The 20,381-nt window shown below is 42.8% G+C and overlaps 1 protein-coding gene across 2 annotated transcripts in view; it reads right to left on the bottom strand.

The window, feature by feature from the left end:
- Nucleotides 1-8,552: 8,552 nt before the first annotated feature.
- The window catches only part of UPF2 (UPF2 regulator of nonsense mediated mRNA decay), a gene marked incomplete at its 3' end in the record, with an annotated part of 53,660 nt that continues 41,831 nt past the window's right edge, over nucleotides 8,553-20,381 (bottom strand). Inside the window, exons 20-22 of one of the 2 annotated variants that reach the window (XM_079304425.1) lie at nucleotides 19,509-19,650; nucleotides 15,763-15,883; nucleotides 8,553-9,764 (exon numbers count right to left, since the gene is read on the bottom strand). In XM_079304425.1, coding sequence (XP_079160551.1) covers nucleotides 9,755-9,764; nucleotides 15,763-15,883; nucleotides 19,509-19,650 — 273 coding nt within the window. Of the gene's footprint in view, nucleotides 9,765-15,758; nucleotides 15,884-19,508; nucleotides 19,651-20,381 lie in introns of those variants that run through there. The other variant, XM_079304426.1, reaches the window with a different exon arrangement.

The following is a 20,381-nucleotide window of genomic DNA, read 5'->3' as shown; positions in this document are numbered from 1 at the left end:
TGGGAGGTGCTGCTGTGTTCTTTGCCACCCAGTAGCATGACTCTTTCTTGGAGGAGGGAGATGACTTTTTCTTAATGGCTATTACTGATTTAATAACCTTTCATTTTGCAACTGGGGATGTGAGCCAGAGCCCAACCCTGTCATGGCAGGTGCTGGAGGAGGGTCAAGAAAAAAAAAAAAAAAAGTCTGTCTGACAAGAGATGTGTATTCTCACAGCTGGGCTTCAGCAGCTGTGACCAGGGTCCTTGCAGGAATGAAATTCATCCTGAACAGTGTTTCAATTAGACAAAAACCCCTCTCTCACAATGTTTTGCATTATTAAAATGACTTTTCCAAGAGGAAAGAAATTTTTTTTTTTTTTTTTATATATGAAAGAAGAATAACGTTGTTTCCAAGGCTGTTACTGTGAGTGTGGTCCTGCTGAGTGTGGAAGTTTTCCTTGTTGCACAGGTAAAGGTTCCCTGTCAGAGAACATTCCTACCCATCCCTTCTACATCTGTGTTTGCTGCTTTTCTGTCTTTTGAAGTAGGATTTCTTTCGAAGTATTCAGGTGTTGTTGAGCATTTGTCCAAATATCATGTGTCATAAAAGAGAGAATAGAACTCACTCTAGAAAAAAAAAAATTAGTTCCCATTTGCTTGAGCTACTTTTTTATCCCTGAGGCTGGATGTGGTAGCCAAAAAGCAGCAGCAGGTGCAGCAGCCTTGTCTCCAAGCTCTGCAGGGCTGCCCCAGGCTCTGCTATGTCTCAGCCATGGCAGGGCAGGTGGCCTTTTGTAATTGTGTCCAGCTCCAGCCAGGAGCCAGAGGGAGAGAATTTAACTTGGCTCAATCTGTAATGAAACTTAAAGGAGGTTCCAGTGCTTCACCTCTGCTCCAGGTGAAGCCTCACAGCTGCCCCAGCACCTGCAGCCTTTCAAGTGGCTGCAGCTTGGGGAAGGAGCTTTTGATCTTTTGACTCCTGTTTTATACACTCATGTATGGAATTTGGATTTTCCCTTTAGAATAGACTTCAGAAGGTGTTATCCATAGAGGCATCAGGGAAGGCAGAAGGCTGAAGGGAGGTTTTAGTTTTAACCCAGCTACTTGGGCAGGTTTTCAGTCTTGTTTGTGCCTCAGCAGAGAGTAACTTAGAGCTCTGCTGAACAAGCTCAAAGTGTGTAGCTGAACCCACCAAAGTAAAGAGCACAGCCCTTCCTTAGCTGGCTGCCCAGTGCCCTTCCTGGCAGAGGGGAGCCAGGCAAGCACAGCTCAGGCACAGCAGCTCCAGTGGGGTTTGTCTGGAGGCAGCTACAGAGGAAGGGCCTTGGGCTGGCACAGCTCAGGGGCAGCAGTGGCTCATCCTGGGCACTTTTCCAGCCACTCATCCCCCAGCCTGGAGGGATCCATGATGCTGTGAGCCAAGGACAGGGCCTGGCACTTGCTGGTGTTGAGCCTCATTCCCTTGGCCCATCCATCCAGCCTGTCCCAATCCCTCTGCAGAGCCTTCCTGCCCTCCTGCTGATCAACTCCATGGCAGCAGCAGACTCCCTTGATCCCCCTGTCCAGCTCATCCATAGTGTGGTAACCAGGGCTGGGCCCAGCACTGAGCCCTGGGGGCACTGGGGATGATCTGCTCTGTGACCTTCCTTTCCATGGATTTTGCTTCCAGCCCTTTGTTTAGAGGGGTGTCACACTTGCCAGTTTACAACCCAGACCTCCCCACCTAGCCAGGGCTGCTGGTAAATGGTGGAATGGGGCTTGGGGGCTCTTCACTGGTTCCCACCAGCCCCAGGGACTGGTGTGTGTGTCCAAGTGCTGCAGCAGCTCACTGACCATTTCCACTTGGATTATGAGACCTTCCTTCTGCTCCCCATCCCTGTCTCAGGCAATGTGTACCCAGAGAATAACTTGCCATTATACACTGAGGCAGAGGGCAGGAAGTGCCTTGGCCTTATCCTTTGTTGCTGTGTTTCTTCCTGCATCCAGTAAAGAATGAAGATTCTTCTCAGTCCTGTTCTTGCTGCTGTATTTACAGAAAGTTTTTTTTTTTTTTTTTTTTTGCTTTTACAGCAGTAGCCAGATTAAGTTCCAGTTAAGCTTTAGCCCTGCATAACCCTGATACTCTTGAATTCCTTCTGAGTTACCTGCCTCTTCTTCCAAAGGTCATACACTCCTTTCACTCCCTGAGTTCCAGACAAAGCTCTCTGTTCAGCCAGGCTGGTCTCCTTCCCTGCAGGCACATTTTTCAGCATGTGGGACCATCTGCTCCTGTGCCTTTAAAATTTCCTTCTTAGAAGCACATCCAGCCTTCCTGAACTCCTTTGCCTTCCACTGTTGCCTCCCAAGAGACTCTGGCAACCTTCTCAATCAGAGGAGGCCTTTAATTCATCAGCCCTCCACCTGCTCTTGTTTTCAGATAATTCCTGCATCCCAGAGAGGCGAAGGGAGACAAGTCTTCATCCCAAAGCTGATTTCCTAACTATAAATATCTTTTCCTCTGCAGTAAGGAGGGTCCTTAGACTGGATGGAGCCAAACCCTTCTAAGGGAACACACCCTTGTCTTGTGTGTTTTGTTTTTATTTGGTCTTTTTTCTTCCCCAGAACGGGGCTTCTCTTCCCATGTTAGGTGACTCCTCCCAGATGAGGAAATGCCTTCCCTAAAAAGTCCTCGGTGCATCCCTGACTACATCACCAAATGTTCAGATGCATTCTTACCTCAAGGGAACTGCCAGGAAAGATTATTTTCCACTGGGCCATAATTACCTGCTGCTACTTCCAACTGGCCAAAAAAAGAACACCAGGAGAGGCTCCAGTAACTCTGGGATTAAACTGAGCAGGCACAAGGAGTGGTAGATAAACCAGCTGGCAGGCTTGAAGGAGCGACTCAGCTTCAATTTCTTTTTTGTTCATGGGTCTTTGCACCTGCCCCTGAGCTTTAATGAATGTTTCACAGAGCCCCAGGAATCACAAACCAATTCCCAAAGCTGCTGAGGCACTCTTACCTAGGACCATTATTTTCTTCTCAGAGGGGTGTCTGTATCATCAAGAAATGCAGCTGTTACAGTGTCCTTACATGAAGGGTGAAGTTTTCTGGTTTGGGGGGTTTTTCCCCATCTTTCTTTTTTTGCTACACTCAGTCAGGCTGTGCTACAGGCAGTCAGGGGCTGTGCTGAGCTGCTGCCCCAGCTCTGCAGAGTTCTGGCCTCAGTCCTGCCCTGTGGCTGTGCCTGTGCACCCTCCCCTGCCCTTCCCAGCAGCTCAGCCCCTGCCACGTGCCCCAGCTGCCACCTGAGCCCTGGAACCTGCAGCAGGCAAAGGGCTGCCTCACCTTATCTGCTGCAGAGCTCCTGCTCTGCTCCAGCCCCGTGTGGAGCTCGGAGGCACCTGGAGCAGGTGGGGCTGGGAGGTGAGGCTCAGCAGGGCCTCCATCCCACTGACACTGAATGCTGCAGCAGGAGAGCCAGGACATCCCTCCTCTCCCTTTCCTGCTTTGCAAATGGAAGATTACAGGAGTTACTGGGAAAGCATGTGGGCTGGGAAGTTCCACCCAGGCACCAGCCGGAGCTGGGGCACGACTCCTTCAGTGGTTACAGCTGAACATCACACTTCTCTTTGTGAGGTGGTGCACAAAACCCTGTCCCTGCTCTCCCAGTAAGTGCACACTCCTCTCCCTGCCAAAGCCCCACACCAACCCCTGGGAGGTTCCATGTCCTTGAGCCAGGCCCTGTTCAGCCCAGGAGGGATTGAGCAGCTCAGTGCAGCATCCTGTGCGAGTCCTCCCAGAGCCTGGAGAGCAGCAGAGCCCTGGAGCCCCCAGCCCTTGCTGGGCACAGCCCAGCTCATGCCCAGGGCAGCTGTCACAGCATCCTCCTCTCACTGCTGGCTGGGGCTTCCGTGCAAGTCCCTTCCCTGCTCTGTTAGGATGGGATTGCTCATTTCCTCACAGGGCTGGGGAGGTCAACTTCACCATCAAACGTTCATGATGTACTTTTTCCCATAATTTCAAAGGAAGCTCTTAACTCCCTGAGACTCTGTTATTGTCAGCATCAGAAAACTGTGCAACTTTTATCTGTTCTCTGCTTGCTTATCCATTCCCACAAGGAAGGGCAAGGGCTGTGTTTCCAAGCTGGGAAACAAGGCAGTGACGTTAAGCCAGGGAAAAAGAGCAGAGATGAGCTTGACCTTTGGGTTTCCAGGCTTATGGAGTAATCCTGAATCAGCCTTCCTCTCCCACCACCACACCTGCCCCTTTGGTAGCATTCCCTTGCCAGCCCAGGAGAAAATCCAGCAGCCTGGAACTTCAGACTCACGTGTGCCAGGAGTTGTTCATACTCTAATTAATGAAGATAAGCCACCCATTGTAGTGATGCTCGGAGGGTGGAATGACCAGAAGGAAAAGAGTATCCCTACAAGCTGCTGTGGCAGGAGGGAGACTATTTCTTCATACTTAACTAGGAAACAGTTGTCAGCACATTGCTATTTTCAATATCCAGCCCTGCACAACAGCAGAGGATCCACAGGGTCTTCAGGCTTCACGACACAAACTTCATTACTGTGGAACATTTCCTGCCTCCTAAATGGATTTTAGTTTGCCTGATCAGGTTTAATTTTTATTTATGGCATGAGTTTCCCAGTGAGCTGGAGCCCAGGAAATGGGCACTGTGTGCAATTCCTGGTGCATCCTGAACAAACCCTTTTGCTCTGTGCCATGCTGAGAGCAGAGACTTTTCTCTGCAGTGTCACCCTGCAGCAACAGGGAGGCATTCTGTGAGCCCAAAAGCTGCTCTGATTTTATCTTAGCTAACACTCACAGCCACTAATAAACCCCTGGTTTTCATGGGTGTGGGATTTGGGACCAACCTGAGGGGTTTATTTACCCCTCTTGGGCATTTCAGTAGGAAAGGCAGAGTCAGACTGTGTAAGTCCAGCTGCTGTGTCCATCTTCCTGCTGGAAAAGAAAGTCTGCCATAGGAGGGATGAGTGTCTGCCAGGAACAGCTCAGCTGGATTCCTGGACAGAAGTGGACTGAAGCTGTGTCTTCCTCCCAGGAAAAGGCTCTTCCTGCCCCGAGCCCAAGGAGGAAGCCAGAGCTCCCATCACCACTTAAAAAGCTGCTCAGAACAGAGATAAGAACAGCCAAAGCTGCCTCTGAGCTCCCTCTCATCACTTGGTTATCTTCATTTCCATCACTCCAGGGAGGCAACTTCCAGCAACTTGTAGCAATTCAGTTTGGGATTAATACAGCAGTGAGCCCAAACCTTCTGAAATTAAAACCTTGCTTCCCAGGAGAGAACTTCTGATTTTTAGTTCACCATGAACAGACAGATATATGTGCATATGTATATAATAGATATAGTGTAAATAATTTAAAAATTGAAAAAACCATCCCCAAAACAATTAAGGGGTAAATACAGCAAAGCCTTCAAGCTCTTGGGCTGTTGACTGTGACTCGTTCTCAGCAGCAAATGTCACTCCCCTTTATCCCCTGGACAACAGAAACTTTCTTCCTGCAGGTAAATGTCAAAGAACAAATCAACATGAGCAATAGCTAAATGTCTTCCTCCTTTTTAAGTGTCTCAACCATTTTTGTTTGCCTGAGAGCTTGGATCCAGGTAGTGGAGGGAAGGAAGGAAGGAGGGAGGGAGGGAGGGAGAGAGAGAGGTTTTTTTACAGAACACTGTTGTGTAAGGAACAAGGATCACAAACACAAAGTGTTTTAAGGGCACAATCACACCCTGACAATAATAACTTTAAAGCAAAGTTTATAGTTCAAACAATGCAAGTAAATATTTTGACATTTGCTCATTTGTTTGAGTCCCACTCAATTCATTTCCTATTCCCAGTACACTGGGATTTCCTTAGGAGTAGCTGGAAAAAACTCTTATAGTTTATAGTGGAGCTCTGAGAAGAGACAGCAAAGTGTCACCTCAGAGAAGTGCCTTCAGAAGGGCAGAAGGGTGCATGGCTGAGGAAAACCTGTGTGGAGCAAATAAGTGATGAAGATCAAAGAAGGGGAAAAAATTAGGAAAAAATGGATGTATTCATCAGGGGGCAACAGCAGGTTCATGGCATCATTATGGATGGACTGGTTTTGGAAACATTCAGTCAGGCTGGTGAGGGCACACGGTGCCTGGGCTGGACACAGCAGCTCCTCACAGCCCATCCTGCTGCCCTGCCAAGCACACAGTGACTGCTCTGCTGCCACAGCCACAGGAAAAATGCTGACAGCTTGAGGAAAGCACACAAACTCCACAATAGAGGTGGTTTTCTAAGCCTGAATATACAGAAAAGGGTCTGTGCTGTGGCACAGGTGCATGGATGTGCTTTATATTTGTATCTACATAACAGAAACAGCCCAAGAGATTTCTAAGGCTGCAGGCCTGGGAAGTTGAGATTACAGCAAATCTGCAAACTCAGCAATTCATGAATAAAAACAGATTTATAGCTTTTTTTTATCAAATTATGTTATGGGTAGAGAAAGATGCCCAATAGCATCAGCTGGAGTTCAAGGTGTTGTCTGCAAGTACTGACATTCCTGGGTCAAGTTCCAATTCCAGAGCCTCCCAGACACCCTGGCTCCATCCCTGAGCAGGGGCCAACGCAGCTCCTCAGCTCCAAGAGGCTTTCAAGTGATGCAGCATAAATCATGGAATGGGGTGGGTTGGAAGGGACTTTAAAGCTCATCCAGTGCCACCCCTGCCGTGGGCAGGGACCCCTTTCAGCAGAGCAGGCTGCTCACAGCCCCTCCCAGCAGCCTGGGATGGCCCCAGACCCATCTTGCCAGGTCAGGGGGACTCGGGCACGTTCAGCAGCTGGTCACAAATCTGTCTCCTATGATAGAAAGGACTTAATTCCCCCAAGTCCCTGCCTTAAGCTTTGGAGACTAGAGAGATGTGGGAAGAGAAGTTGCCATCAAAAACTGAGGCATAGTTGTTGAGTACAGACCTACAGCACACTTTGTCTGTCAGCTCAAGGAGCCTCACATCAGTGAGGACAACCCCAAATGCCAGGGCCTGACTTTAGCCCAAATTCTTTCCACAGAATGATAAGATAAATCTTTCACATAATCAAGGACATGAAACAGTTTCTCCTTCATCTACATATGTTTTCCCAGACTTAACTCCTTGCAGGGTCAGGAACACTGCTGCAGAAATGCTCTTTGCAAGGGCACCTTCAACCAGCATCCCATGGGAAAAGCTCCCAGGGAACTTCCTCTGCCCCATCCAACAGTGCCACAGGTTGAATTTGGGATGACTCCCCCAGTGACCAGACACAGGGGTCACTGCACTGCAGGGAAAGAGAAGCAATGACATTAAATATAAATTCATTAATTAAAATAAACATCATGTAATCTGGGTGAAGCAGCAATATTCAGAGGTGACAGACACTGAGCAAAAGAGAGGCCATGCCCCATTCTGTATCAATCCCAGGCTGCACACGTGACAATTTTAATGAAACACCCTCTAAAGGAAAGCAAAGGATCCTAAAGACAGGAGAAGGAGCCATGCAATCCCTGCAGCAGGAAGCTGCATGTGGATCAGGTGGTGAAACTGCTGTGCAAGCAGCAGGAGCAGCAGCCACACCATGAGCTGTGTGGTCAGCACATGGGAAGGCAAGGAATAAGGCAGAGGTGAACTGGGTTTTTCTGTGTATCATGGAATGGTTTGGGTTGGAAGGGAAGGGACTGTACAAGCCACCAGTTCAACAGCCCTGCAATGAGCAGGGACAGCTGCAAATACATCAGGTTGAAATCTTGCATGTTTCCAGGGATGGGGCATCCACCCCCTCTGGGAAATCTGTGCCAGTCTCATCACCCTCACTGTAAAAATTTTCTTATATCTAATTTAGGTCAACCCTCTTTTAGTTTACAACCATCACTCCTCATCCTACTGCAACAGGCTCTGCTAAAAAGTTTGTCCCTGTGCATTCAACCCTGATTATTTCAATCACAATGATGCTTGAGGTTTCATTTGGCACATTGGAAAAATTAATTTTAAAATTAAACTTCAGATGGTTTCACTGAACTGTTTTCTGATTTCAGTCTGAAGTCAGGAAAATCCCCAACTGACTCTAAACTATTTTTAGCTAATAATTTTATAAAGACATTTCCATTGATTCCAATTTCATCCAAGGCATTGGATTGACACATATAACACAGAGCTAATACTTAATTTTTATTCAGTTCTCAACCTGGATAAATTAAATGCTTTTGAAACTAAGCAACATGTTGAGAAAAGAAGCTGACTCTAGTCTGAACCACAATCAGATGCTTAATTTGTTATTAGGAATGGGTAGGCATTGTTCTTTGGGGAAGTGGGAGCTACATCTGACCAGTGGATATGGTCATATTGGTGTAGGAGACATTCCTGGAGGAGCCCAGAGTTACAAATGTGATTAATAAATGCACCCATGAATTTCATGTGGAAAGAAAAGAGTATGAAAAAAAATCACATAAGACTTGAATCAAAGACCTGGAACTCCTGTGCAAACTACAGCCCACAATACACCACAAACCCCTCAAAACATCATTTCCAAAGACCAAAGTGAATGTCAAGAGGCAGACACCGACTCTAAATTACAACACTTTATTGCAGCATTGGCAAAGGTCAGATTTCTGAAGCTGGTGAAGATCGGGCGGCATTTCTGTATGAAATGTTACAATTTTACAAGTCTCTCTTCCTACATGCAGAAACCAAAACCAGTGGTAAAAAGGATTTTAAAAGAGCTAGAAAAAAGAATTAGTAGTAACATACAGATGGGCTCTTTAACTCAATGAACTACCTCTATCTGAAAGCAAACAAAACCCTATGCTAATAAATAACAGATTGTCAGAAACAGACCAAGAAACCTCATTTCTACTTAGAAAAAAATAAAAATTCTACGTTTCCAGACTTAAATCTTTTTTTTGTTTTTAAACTTTTTGTTTGTTTCAATAGACACAGAGGCTTACCAACCCATGAAGATCAACAAAATATTTGGATCCGCTGCTTGACATCCTCCTGCTATGCTGACTGGCACGTTTTGGTTTTCAATGATACATACAATGGGCTCAACTATATCCCTGTCCTTAGGCTGGTGTCAGGCTGTTCCAAGCATTACGAGTTAACACCCCGTGTTCATCAACTTCACTTTCTATTTTAAACCTTAACAGGTATTTTACCTCCTTGGCTCTTCAGTTTTTCACCCCTCCCCACCCCCTTTTCTGGCACATCTGGCAGCAAAAGGCTCTTCCTTAACCAAGAACATCCTCGCTGAGGAGTGTTTGAGAAGTTATCCTGCTCGGCAGGGATTTCTTCTGCATTTTGCCGTTTGCTCTATGTTTTTCTACTGTAGATTTGCAGCCCCCAAAGACCATCCTTCCACCAAGTGCTCGAGTCGGAGACAATGTAACTTGTGGCCAGTTCAGAGCTTTATTTCCCTGCAGGCTGAGCTGCCAAAGGCCTTTCCCATTCCAGTGTAATCATCCGAGCTCCAGGCTGCTCCCGGCTCTCACCGAGCTGCTGCAGGTCAAGTTCCCCATCTCGCTCTTCGCTCCTGCTCCCATGAGAAGATTGACCCTCAAGGCGGTTCCCATAACAAAAAGCTTTTTTTGGGGGGGTGGGGGGGGAGAGGGGAGGCTGCTCTTCGTGCCCCACGGCCCCAGCCTGTCCCAGGTTTCGGTTCTGAACGCTCTAGACTGACATGCTGAGATGTGTCCACTGCTCTCGTTTAATCGCTGGAGGACTCCACAACACCAGAGATACGGGACCTGATGAAATGACACTGGCGGTGGATCAGCGTCTCCTGCGGGAAGAGCACAGAGAGGAATCCCATCACCCGGGGTGCCCACAGCTCTGCTGCCCCTCATTCTGATACTCTAACAGAAAGGTACAGATTCCTCTTTGCTGCACAACCATTTCAAAAGACCCCACCAGGCAAAAGCAGGGGGATAATCTGCACCTTATCATCCCAGACGAAATGAACTACTGAAGCACAGCTGCGAATTTACTGAAAAAATGAGTTATTGTAAATGGTTTTCATCTTTCTGTGCAGTTTCTTAATGCTTAGAAGCTCTGCAGAAATGTTACAAAGGGCTTTCTGTAGGCAAATTATTGGTTAGAACCCTTTTTAGAGTCAACAGGTGCATTTAAATCTTCCACCATCTGTTGTTCATGAAACGCAGCCCTACCCACAGAAAGTCACATTTAATTCTCTTAAGAACATACAAATGCATTGAAGAATGACACCAGTTTGTAGTCAGGGGATTCAGCAAGACCAGGGCAGTAAAGTCACCCCAGTGTCACTGAATTCACACAGCAGTTACTGCATCTGGACTCCTTTTCAGCTGATTTTAGGCTGCAAATTAAAATTAATACTAGACAGCAAAATAAAACTTTAACATTTATAATTCCAAGAAAGCTGCAGGGCTACACACCCAGGCTTTTTACCATGTCAACACAACAGTTCATGTTTCTTTACATCAATTCATAATCCTCCAGTGTTTGTTCAACAGTCATTTGATCTAAACCTGGTTTTTACTGAAGATCTTGCAAGGAAAATGTTACAGATATGTTAACTCAACATAGTAACTTTTGCATCTCTTGTACCAGATGAAGCTTTCACACTAGTTTTGTATTTGTATGCGCTGCTTTGGTTTAATTTCCAGTATTTGTTTATATAAAAATGCTGTGTATTTTTGCCAGGAAGTCCCAAGTTGATCCACCATCAGAAATCACTGCAGCACTGCTTGTATTATTTGGTTTTAACCACCTTTTAGTGTTACATAATGTAATATTCTAATTCTTTATCAACATCAGAACACTGGCTATGTGCTTTCCATAGAAAATAACTTTAATTTTTATTTATTTAGTAGACTGACATCTCACTTGCAGAATGTTACAACCAAGGGCAGACATCACTGAATTGCAGGATCATGCTTTTAACTCTCTATCTCCCCTTAAAAAAATAATTCTACTGCTGATGGGAAGGGAAGGACAAAGGCTGGGACTGGTTGCATGTCTCCAACTTGGTCAAAATAACTCTCTCCCAAACCAGCAGCTACCAGTACATGCTGGTAGCAGATCCCTGTTTCAGGGAATTCCAGACATGTGCTGCTGCCAAAAAGAGCAGTAGTAGTTTTTTCCAAACCAGGTATTTAACATTTGTGTCTGACCTACTGAACTTGATCCAAACCTGTATTTGGCAAGGTCAAACTCAGTACACAGATGTGATTAAAACTATCTTGAGCTCTATGTGCAAAATGAATCAATTCTTTGCAGTCCCCTCCCACACTCCCCTTCCTGCCACTGACACATCATTAATTTGTATGAAATTCATACATTGGGCTTCTCACACCATGCTGAGCATTAACACTGCCCACCTGTGACTGACAGGAAATAAAATACACAGAACCTCTGCAACAAACCATGGCTGGAGCACAAAACTGGAAGCCATGAAAACACACAAACATCACCACAGGCTATGAATGGGTGAAGCTGGGGGAGCTCAGTCAGCAGCACAACTTTACAGCTTTAACTGAGAAATGCCCAGGAGAATATCAATAATCAACTCCTTTCTGCATGTTGCTGACATCACAAGATCACAAAAATCTCTTTATTTCTTGACACAGGAGACCTTTGAAGTTGGGTTTCACACTTATCCCTAATCCCCTGGTGCCCTCCAATCCACAACAGTCTGCATTTCTGCACTGCTGCATTTTTTCACACATCTCCTCACAAACTTCCAGCTCCAAACACCTCCTCTCCCAGTTCACTCCCTCTTCAGCTAATCTCAGCTTCCATGTTCTTTGTTCTCTCTCTCTCCTAATCACCCAAAACCATGAATAAGAAAACACCAAGGTGCTCATTAAAACTCTATCACATCTGACTTAGCACATCCTATACTGTGAACATCTGAATTCAAATAAAACACAGAAGCTGGACTCACCTAAGTAAGAGAATCTTAACTTCTGCAAGTTATTTTGTATTATCATCTATCCACCAAAAATAAAATGCTCTGACAAAGTAAAATCAAAGTCTGTGTATAGTGGGTTGGGAGCAGGGGGGTGTTTTGGGGATTGGTAGGTGGTTTCCAGAGGGCCACAAAGCTGCAGGGCTTTTTGGCAGGCAGTTATTATTTGTATTGAAAGAACCTCTTCAAACACAGGAGTCTTTCTAACTGAGCATGGCTTTTAAATAGAATTTTGCCTTCCATTCCTTCTAAACTGAACTGTGATCAGGTGTCTCTCCAACTCTGCTCTCTGGGTTAGACTCACACCCAGCCTGAAGAGCTCAACAAGCACCATCCTGCCAAGGCAAGCACCTGAGGCTTTTCTATTCTTTTGTTCAGCTCCAGTGCAGTCCACCAGAAGCAGCTGCAGGATTTGGAGCCCCCCCTCATATTCCTCCCATCAAACAGCTGAAAAGGGGTTTGGCATTTCTTAGCTGTATTTGAAAGATTCATCTCAGTAAGAAGTGAATTCAAAGCTTCATAAAGCAGTGTTTCAATACATCAGCTTCATGACAGGTGATGTATGAATTGTGTTGGTCCAGTAGCTGAAACAGGAAATCATGTTAAATTCACATTTCTTCTTATTATCCAAACTCTGATTTTTCAGCATTAATGCAATATTCTTCATGATGAAAATGTTTAGCTAATAAAATCTCAGCATCCTGTTATTACTGTTATGCTTCATTTTTCTTTATTAAATGGGTTAAAGAGAAGTAAGAGTCAGATGTAAATAGGAGACCTGAGATCACCATTTAACTTGAATATGATTTGGTTTGCCAGCCTATACCTGCATCCCCAGGGGAACTTTGTACACAGGCAGGCCCTGTACTATACTTTCAAAACAGCAACAAATTTTGAGGCTACTTCTTTTAATAAAGAGAGGTTAACAAGATAAAATCCTTGGTAAGGCCCTGCTTCTCAACAAATGAATTACAGTGAGAAATCTAACTTTAATCAATGTTTTTAAAATTATTTTCTATAACGTGTTTATTTTCATTTCACTTTTAAAACCAAGCCATTTAATGGATCTCAATCCTCTTAAACAAAGGAAAACTACTTTATATTCTAAGAAGCTGTTCTTAGTGGTAAAAGTCTATTTTTATGGTAATTCCATCACCAAAAAAAAATTACTCTAGTGAATTTTGTGTTTCCTGAAGGTAGCAGTTTAATAGCCTGAGAGCCAAAGGCCTCTCAATAGAAATGCTGCAGAACTGCAGGCAAGAGAGAAAATTGTTTTCTTCTCAGTTCTGCTAAAGCAAATCAAGGAAACCTACTTTTCAAGGAGTCACAGTAAATTATCTTTAAGGCAAGTCTTAAATATTTAAGTCCAGAAAGAATCTCCTCCTCACAGGATAAGCAGGTATCAAAACCTGAGGCAATACAAGCAGGCAATTCCAAACAAACATTTTGATCCAGCATTTTGCACATACTAAAATCTGACAAAGCTTATAAATCTCATTGCATTTTAGTGTTCCACTTAGTACAGAACAAGGACATTAACAGAGGAGAAATAAAGTAAAAACTGCAAAAGATTTCTCTTTTTAAAAAAACATATAGAGGGCTAATTGCTTAGTGAGATCCAGCTGTTCAAAAACATATGGAAGAACCCAATGCTACCTTCATTAATTTCTGAAATGAACTGTTACAATAGGTAGATTTGGATTTGACTTCCTAAAAGGTGTTTGAAACACCTGTGCTTAGGCATGTTTAGCAACACAAAAGCAAAGGTAAAAACAAGAAATCAATTTCTCTACTTTCAACACTCCCTGAAATGCAAGAATGGCCTCATTCCTACCTCAGCTTTCAGAACCTGTCACATTGTGCATTACAGTGGAATCAACCAGGAGATTTATTTGCTTAGATTATCCTTAGCCTCAAGAACTTTAAAAGAAAATATTGTATACCTTGAAGAAAGCAGCAAACTATTACTTCCAGTAAGTTTGAGTTATTTTGCAAGAAAATAACATTTCAGTTGTGCTCATGTACTAAGCAGCAGCAACAACACAAACACAGTGTCCTTATGGAAGTGATAACATCTGTGTTACACCATTCTTCTACCAGGTAGGAATGTGAAACCTTCTCAAACACAGATATTAAAATTAGCAGCTCAGTTCCTATCTGCTCAGCAAGATCCTCCAGCATCCACAGATTCCACAGGGCAATGTTTTAATAAAGCATGAGGTGAGGGGGGTCTGGGCAGAGACTGCAGTGCCACCTAAAGTCAGAAGACAATTTTAATGTATCCTACAAATCAGAGGCTCCAAGAATGTAGGCAACAAACAATCTGTGTCAGTGGTGGACCCACAGTCTGTAATAAATAAATGGAATTAGGAAAAGTGCCTCACTGCAGGCTGAGATGGCTCAGTCAATGCATGACTGCCAGGCAGAGCACTGCAGTACAAACAGATAAAATATACCTGCTGAAACAAACTGCCTGGTCTCTGCTCCAAGGAGCTTATGGATTAAAAGGAACAAAGAGTAAACTCCATCATACAGAACATTAGAACTGCAAGTGCATGGCACCTGAATAAGCAAACACTACTCAGACTGCTGGATAACATCTGACCTACTTTACAGTGAAATCCTAAATGATATTTTCTCTACAATATATCAGAATACAATAAGTTTTCTAAAGAAAATAATTCAAAAGAAATCTACAGATATCCCATCCAGTTGTCTGGTTGCTGTATTTAAAGAATAACTGCAACATGCAGGTCGTGCCTGAAAGAACAGAAGGCTGCAGCTGTTAGTGAAACACCTGCAAGTATTGTGGCAATTCAGTGTAACTGAACACTTTGTATTCCTAAAACGGCCTTAGGTCACAGTGATATGAAAAAACTAAATGGAAAGCATTGCTCATTTTGAGTTACATGTGGTTCATTTTTAAAAAACATTTAAAACAAACTGCAATCTTTAAAAAAATTATTTTTTGTACAAGCAGTGTCTGTATGAGGTTGCAATGGAGTGAATGATCATCAGGACATTATCAAATGATCATAAATATGTACCATGAAGAAGTTGGAAATGGTACTGGAACACAAAAATAGTACATTACATTAACTCATTTGCAGCTTACAAAGACAGATCCATTAGGAGGTAAACTGTTCCCTTCCCAGTTGCTGCTCCTATCAATCCATTTTCAAAATAGACTTGCAAAGAAAAGAGGAACATGAAAGCAAGTCTGCACTTCACCTGAAACTCTGTCTATTCAAATGTGTGCTGCAGGGCTAATTTAATGTTTTATTTGCCAGCTGACTCTGAGTGAGAAAAGACACACACTAAAGCCTCAGAACAACTATTAAGCCATCAGGAATGACTCTTTTCATGTTAATGCTGGTTTTGGTACACTCTTGCACACCATAAATTGAAAGTTCTCCTCCGTCTTCCCACCTTTACTATATTTACTTTCCATTCAGGGCAACAAATAAAGAAGAATAGCTGTCAAATTCACCTCACAGAAATACCATAATGAGAATTTCTGCAGATACTAAAGAAAAGAAATGGTCTCCCCCTCTCTTGGAGAAAGCAGACTTGTATCTTTCCCCCTACAAAAAGAGGCTCAGATTCTAGCAGTCATTTCACAACTGAAAAATAATGTTTTGGCTTCCAAACTGTCACGGAGGAACAGACACTGTATTAGAAGCACAAAACACTGCTTGGCATTTTAAGAGAACGCTTTAGAATGGAAACGACTGCCCAAAGACTCACTGCAGAGATCATTATCTGTTTCAATTATGAAGGTAATTACTTGCCTAGAACCAGAATTACCACATTTAAAGGAAGATTGTCCTACCTCCCACCGGTTTTAAAGATTAGATCTGCATTAGGTGCTCCCTTCGGATGCTGGTAACGAGGCCGCCGCTCACGATTAGTATTTGCTGGAGCTGGACGCTGTGCCAGGGACTGCAACATTTCTGGGATTTCAGGCAGAAGAAAAGCAAATACAAGAACGTTAAATACATTTTCTATGCATCATTTTACACAGGAATTTACACATGTACATTTCACTGCCATTTACACTTACACTTTGCTGTAGAGTTAACACACAGAAGTTAATTACGAAAAGTTACAAATTGCATCCGCAGCTTTGATAAACCCAAGCTACCCCACATGTGAACTTGCATTTCCAGATGTTCCTGCAGAAGGAACTGCCAGCAATGGTTTTCATCACAGATGTTCAAGAGAAGGCCTGCAACCTTTTCCTTCTAAACACATCAGCCACCACTTTCTTCATCAGTGATCGGGAACAAAGACTCACAGCAGCGTGAGTGGCCTCAACATTAAACCTCCCCGGAATAGTAACAACTGGACAAGGCTGCTGCCAATTAAAAGACTCAGCAAGAAACCTGTCCTAAAATTAGGTATTGCCACTCAGGTATTTAAGTCTAAGCTTGGCATAATTGGATCCTTTTCCAGGGAAGCCAGGCACCTGAAGAAGGTGACTCAGCTGACCTATATTGCACCAGCTGTCCCATGGATGCAGTTTTTCACTTTATCATCAGTGGGTATAATCTGGGAGCAGAAAGCAGCCCAGTTTAGCCCTGGATAGCCAGCTTTAGGGCAGTTTAAACTAGGATACTATTATATTTTGACATTTTAAATTTAATTTCTAAAACTTTATTTCATTTTTAATGATTAGAAAAAATGTTTCATTACCAAGCTAAATTAATGCTTAAGTAGCCAATACAATCACAGACACAATCACAGGAGGTAACCTCTGCCAATCTGCTAATACACCTAATGGAAAGTATTCCTATAGTCCACCTGAGCAGGGATCTACATTACTCAGCAAACAGACAGATGGGATAAATGAAGGGGAAAAGTGGAATAAGCTGTTAAACAGATTATGTTTGAAAGTCTGCTCTGTCTGGTTCTCCAATCTCTGGTAATCTCATTGGAGACACACACCCATCACCTGCTGCACACACACTGCTCTCAGTGGGGCCAAACTGGAGACTAATGAGGTTCCCTCATCATTTACAAAGTGCAGGTGAAATGTTCAGTAAAGTTATTCAACCAGTCTTGGAGAAACTGGGAATCTGTGACTGATGTAATATTGAATATCTGTGTCAGCAGTCAGTGACTCTTGTATTCACGTTTTAGACACTCAGCACCAGGCAAAGGCAGCTTTGTGAACACACTGACAGTCCATGTTTTGTAAACATCATGAAACATCAGCATTCCCAACAACCAGTGTTGTTCCTGTGAGCCAGGAGAGAGCTCTGGGGGCAATGAGGAGACTCAGGAGGAAAACCAGATTAGGGTACCCTGCCAGCCAGGTGTGAGCAGCAAGCAGTGAATGAACAAGTACATGCACATCTGCCTCTTCTGTTTTGCACACAGCAGGTGAAAGGAAGTATGGGGCTGGAGAAGGTAACAGAAGGCAGAGATGGCAGGGGAGCACAGTGTGTTTTCTAGGCTGAAGGCACATCACCATATCTCCTTGCTTTTTTAGTGAAGAAAAAAATAATCTACACAGAAAAGTACCAGTCTAAGCTAGAGAACCATCCAAGTTCTTAATAGTTCTTTAAATTAAAAAATGTTTGTAATATACTAAGCTGCTGAAACTTTAAATCTTTATCTGATTCTACTTTGAAGTACATTGGTGAATTTCCATCTATTAGCTACCCTGTGCAGATGAAAAGAACAACAAGTACATGTGAAAACGTTGGGACAACCCTGAGGCATTCTTCCAGAAATTGAGAATTCTTCCTCCCTCGGTAACTTCAAAGCTTGAAACAGAAATTTAAACCCAACACTTTCATTCAATGGGTAGGTACCAACTTGTCCCAGACAGGATGACTCTTCAAAAGCAACAATCAACTCCACAAAATCTAAATTAAAAATTATTCCAAAGGCGAATGTAATTTGGCCTGTTTAATTCAGCCTGATTAAAAGGTCCTTCTTAGTTTGGTTTTACTCTGTGTATTACCAAGGTTAATAAGATGCATCAAGAGCAGTTTTGGAAAAGGATGTCAATTATATAAAAATCTTTTTCTTCTGTGTTGACTTCCTTCCTGTATGTTTTACAGACAGGAACTATATAAAAATTTAAAAAAAATCTAAATAAATAATCTAAAGTAAGAATCTATGAGAGAATAAAAAAAAGCCTATTTCCAGTTATGGATCCGTATCAACTGTCTGATTTTGTCCAACATAAATAAATCAATATGATCCTTTTTTTTGGATAAAAAGCAGAATTGCTCACAATAAAAATCTTAGATTAAAGAGGTTCATTTTAGATATCAATGAAGTCATACAACAGGGTATAAAACCCAGATGCCTTGACCAATAGAAATATCAAGAGTATTTAATGAGGAAAAACCTGCAAAAACTCTGAGAGAAGGACTAAAATAACTAATTCTAGAGTCTCTCTCTTCCTTTCTCACAAATGGGCTTTATAAGAGCAGAGTCTCAAAGTTTCTGAGCCAATTACCATGTTTAACACTAAGAATATATTGTCTTACCACTTCAGAGCTCTGCAGACACTCACTTTGGAAGATATTCCTTTTTACAATTACAAATTTAGTTCTGGTACTATCAAAGTTCTGCAAGAAGTACAGGATTCCATAGTGTTTTAAAAGCAGAACTGTTCTAATTTCCCACTTCTTGATGAACAATGACCTTTCACTAAACACCTTAAATGAGATTTCCTGCTAATTAACTACTTGCACTGTGATTACTACCAAACTACAACATCTTTACAAAACAAAGCAGAGCAAAATCTTTTGTGATGTTAAATGGAAACAGTAACATACATCAGTTTTACTGGTCTGGCTTTGTTTACTATCTGAGTAAGCCAAGAGAAATTGAATCTGAAAAAGCCACAAACCATCCAACAACTAAACACATCAAGTGCACCTCTCTGGGGACTGTATGATCTGCTATTAATTATGTATTAATTAACTGTTTGCTTCAAAGTGTCCAGGTTCCAAAATGCCTGACTCACCAGTCTTCAAAAAACCAATTAACCATGTAATCTGTATGAAACCCTAATTCTGTTAATGCAAGCTTATGTTCCAGATTTCAGGACTCCTAGAACCTTCACAATATGAAACTGAGGTACCATTTTGTATTTCTCTGGTGAAGGTTACCTCAGGACTTGGAGGTCTCAGCAAGACTAAGGAGTCTAAATATTATTAGTATCTAGAACACCTATTAATAGCTTAAAATCAGAGCCTAAATTCCACAGAATTCATCTTGTATCCAACTCAACTGTCTTGCAGTAAACATCACATTGATTTTGCATTACCTTAATTTTAAAAGGACAATCTCAGTTCTTCCCCTTTCCCAAAATAAATGGAAATGCTGAAATTCGAGACCCACTTGAAAATTCCTTTTCATGGAAGAGCTACAAAAACTTCTTCAAGTATACAGACCAGGGAAGAAACAACAAATGACTAAAACCAAAATACAGGTTTCCCATAAGTACTGCAAATCAATATTTAGAACTTCAGCTGCTAATCATCACAAGTAATGCTTTCAGCAGATCCACAAAGGCTCCCCTGAAAATAAAAATGAAATACTTGATTTTCTTACCCTGATAGTCCTCTTGTTCCTGCCGTTCATTGATATCCAAAGTCAGCTTCTTCATCCTCATTCTCTCCTCCTGTTCTGCTTGCTGCTGGTTCCAGTGGTTTGCAGCAAGTTGGGAAGACATCGGTACATTTAGGATCTTAAACTGCAAATGAAAATAAACTTTTAAGTGTCCATCAGAGCAAAAAACCCAACCAATACAAAACAATCCAAAATACAGAAATGCTATGGTTCTTTCTAGGTTATTTCAAGGAGGTACTTTCTACAGAAGTTTCTACTGTGAAGTGTGTTGTAGGTTGGTTTTAAACCTCTATTTCACATAAAGCAGCATAAGACAAACCAAGACATGTTAAAGACACAGAAAACACAAAAAAAGGCTCAGTCCAAAACTTATTACACACAGGATTTATGTGAACAAAACTGACTGTCTTTTCCCAGGAAGGCATAGCCATATGCTTTATTTCTTATTTTCATACTAGTTGATTTGCCCACAGAGAATCGCCCTGGTCTTGAGATAAAAGCTCAGAAAGCTGCATCTCCCTCTTCAAGTCTCTTCCTTCCAAGGAGATGAATCCCCATGAGTAGCATTTCTACTGCTATCCCTTGTGGTAAGAGAGGAAAGACATTTCAAGCATTTCAGGCATTCCCTGGAATTCCTTGGCCAGTACTTTTCTTTTTAAGAATAATTCTGGCTCCCCAGTGCTGCTTCTTCTTAGTCCAGAGATAACCATGGTGTCAGATTGATCTTTTCCTCCTCCCCCATAGTGGAGGAGCAATGTGCCCACCACACATTCTGATTTACACACCCATTATTTGATATGCCATAAGGCACACCAGGTAAGCTTGGCACTCCCACAGAAATACCCTCTCTCTGGA

The sequence above is a fragment of the Erithacus rubecula genome (assembly GCF_903797595.1).
Source record: "Erithacus rubecula genome assembly, chromosome: 4".
Taxonomy (NCBI): Eukaryota; Metazoa; Chordata; class Aves; order Passeriformes; family Muscicapidae; genus Erithacus; species Erithacus rubecula.
The sequence above is the reverse complement of the archived record's forward strand: the minus strand, read 5'-3'. Positions and strand labels throughout refer to the sequence as shown.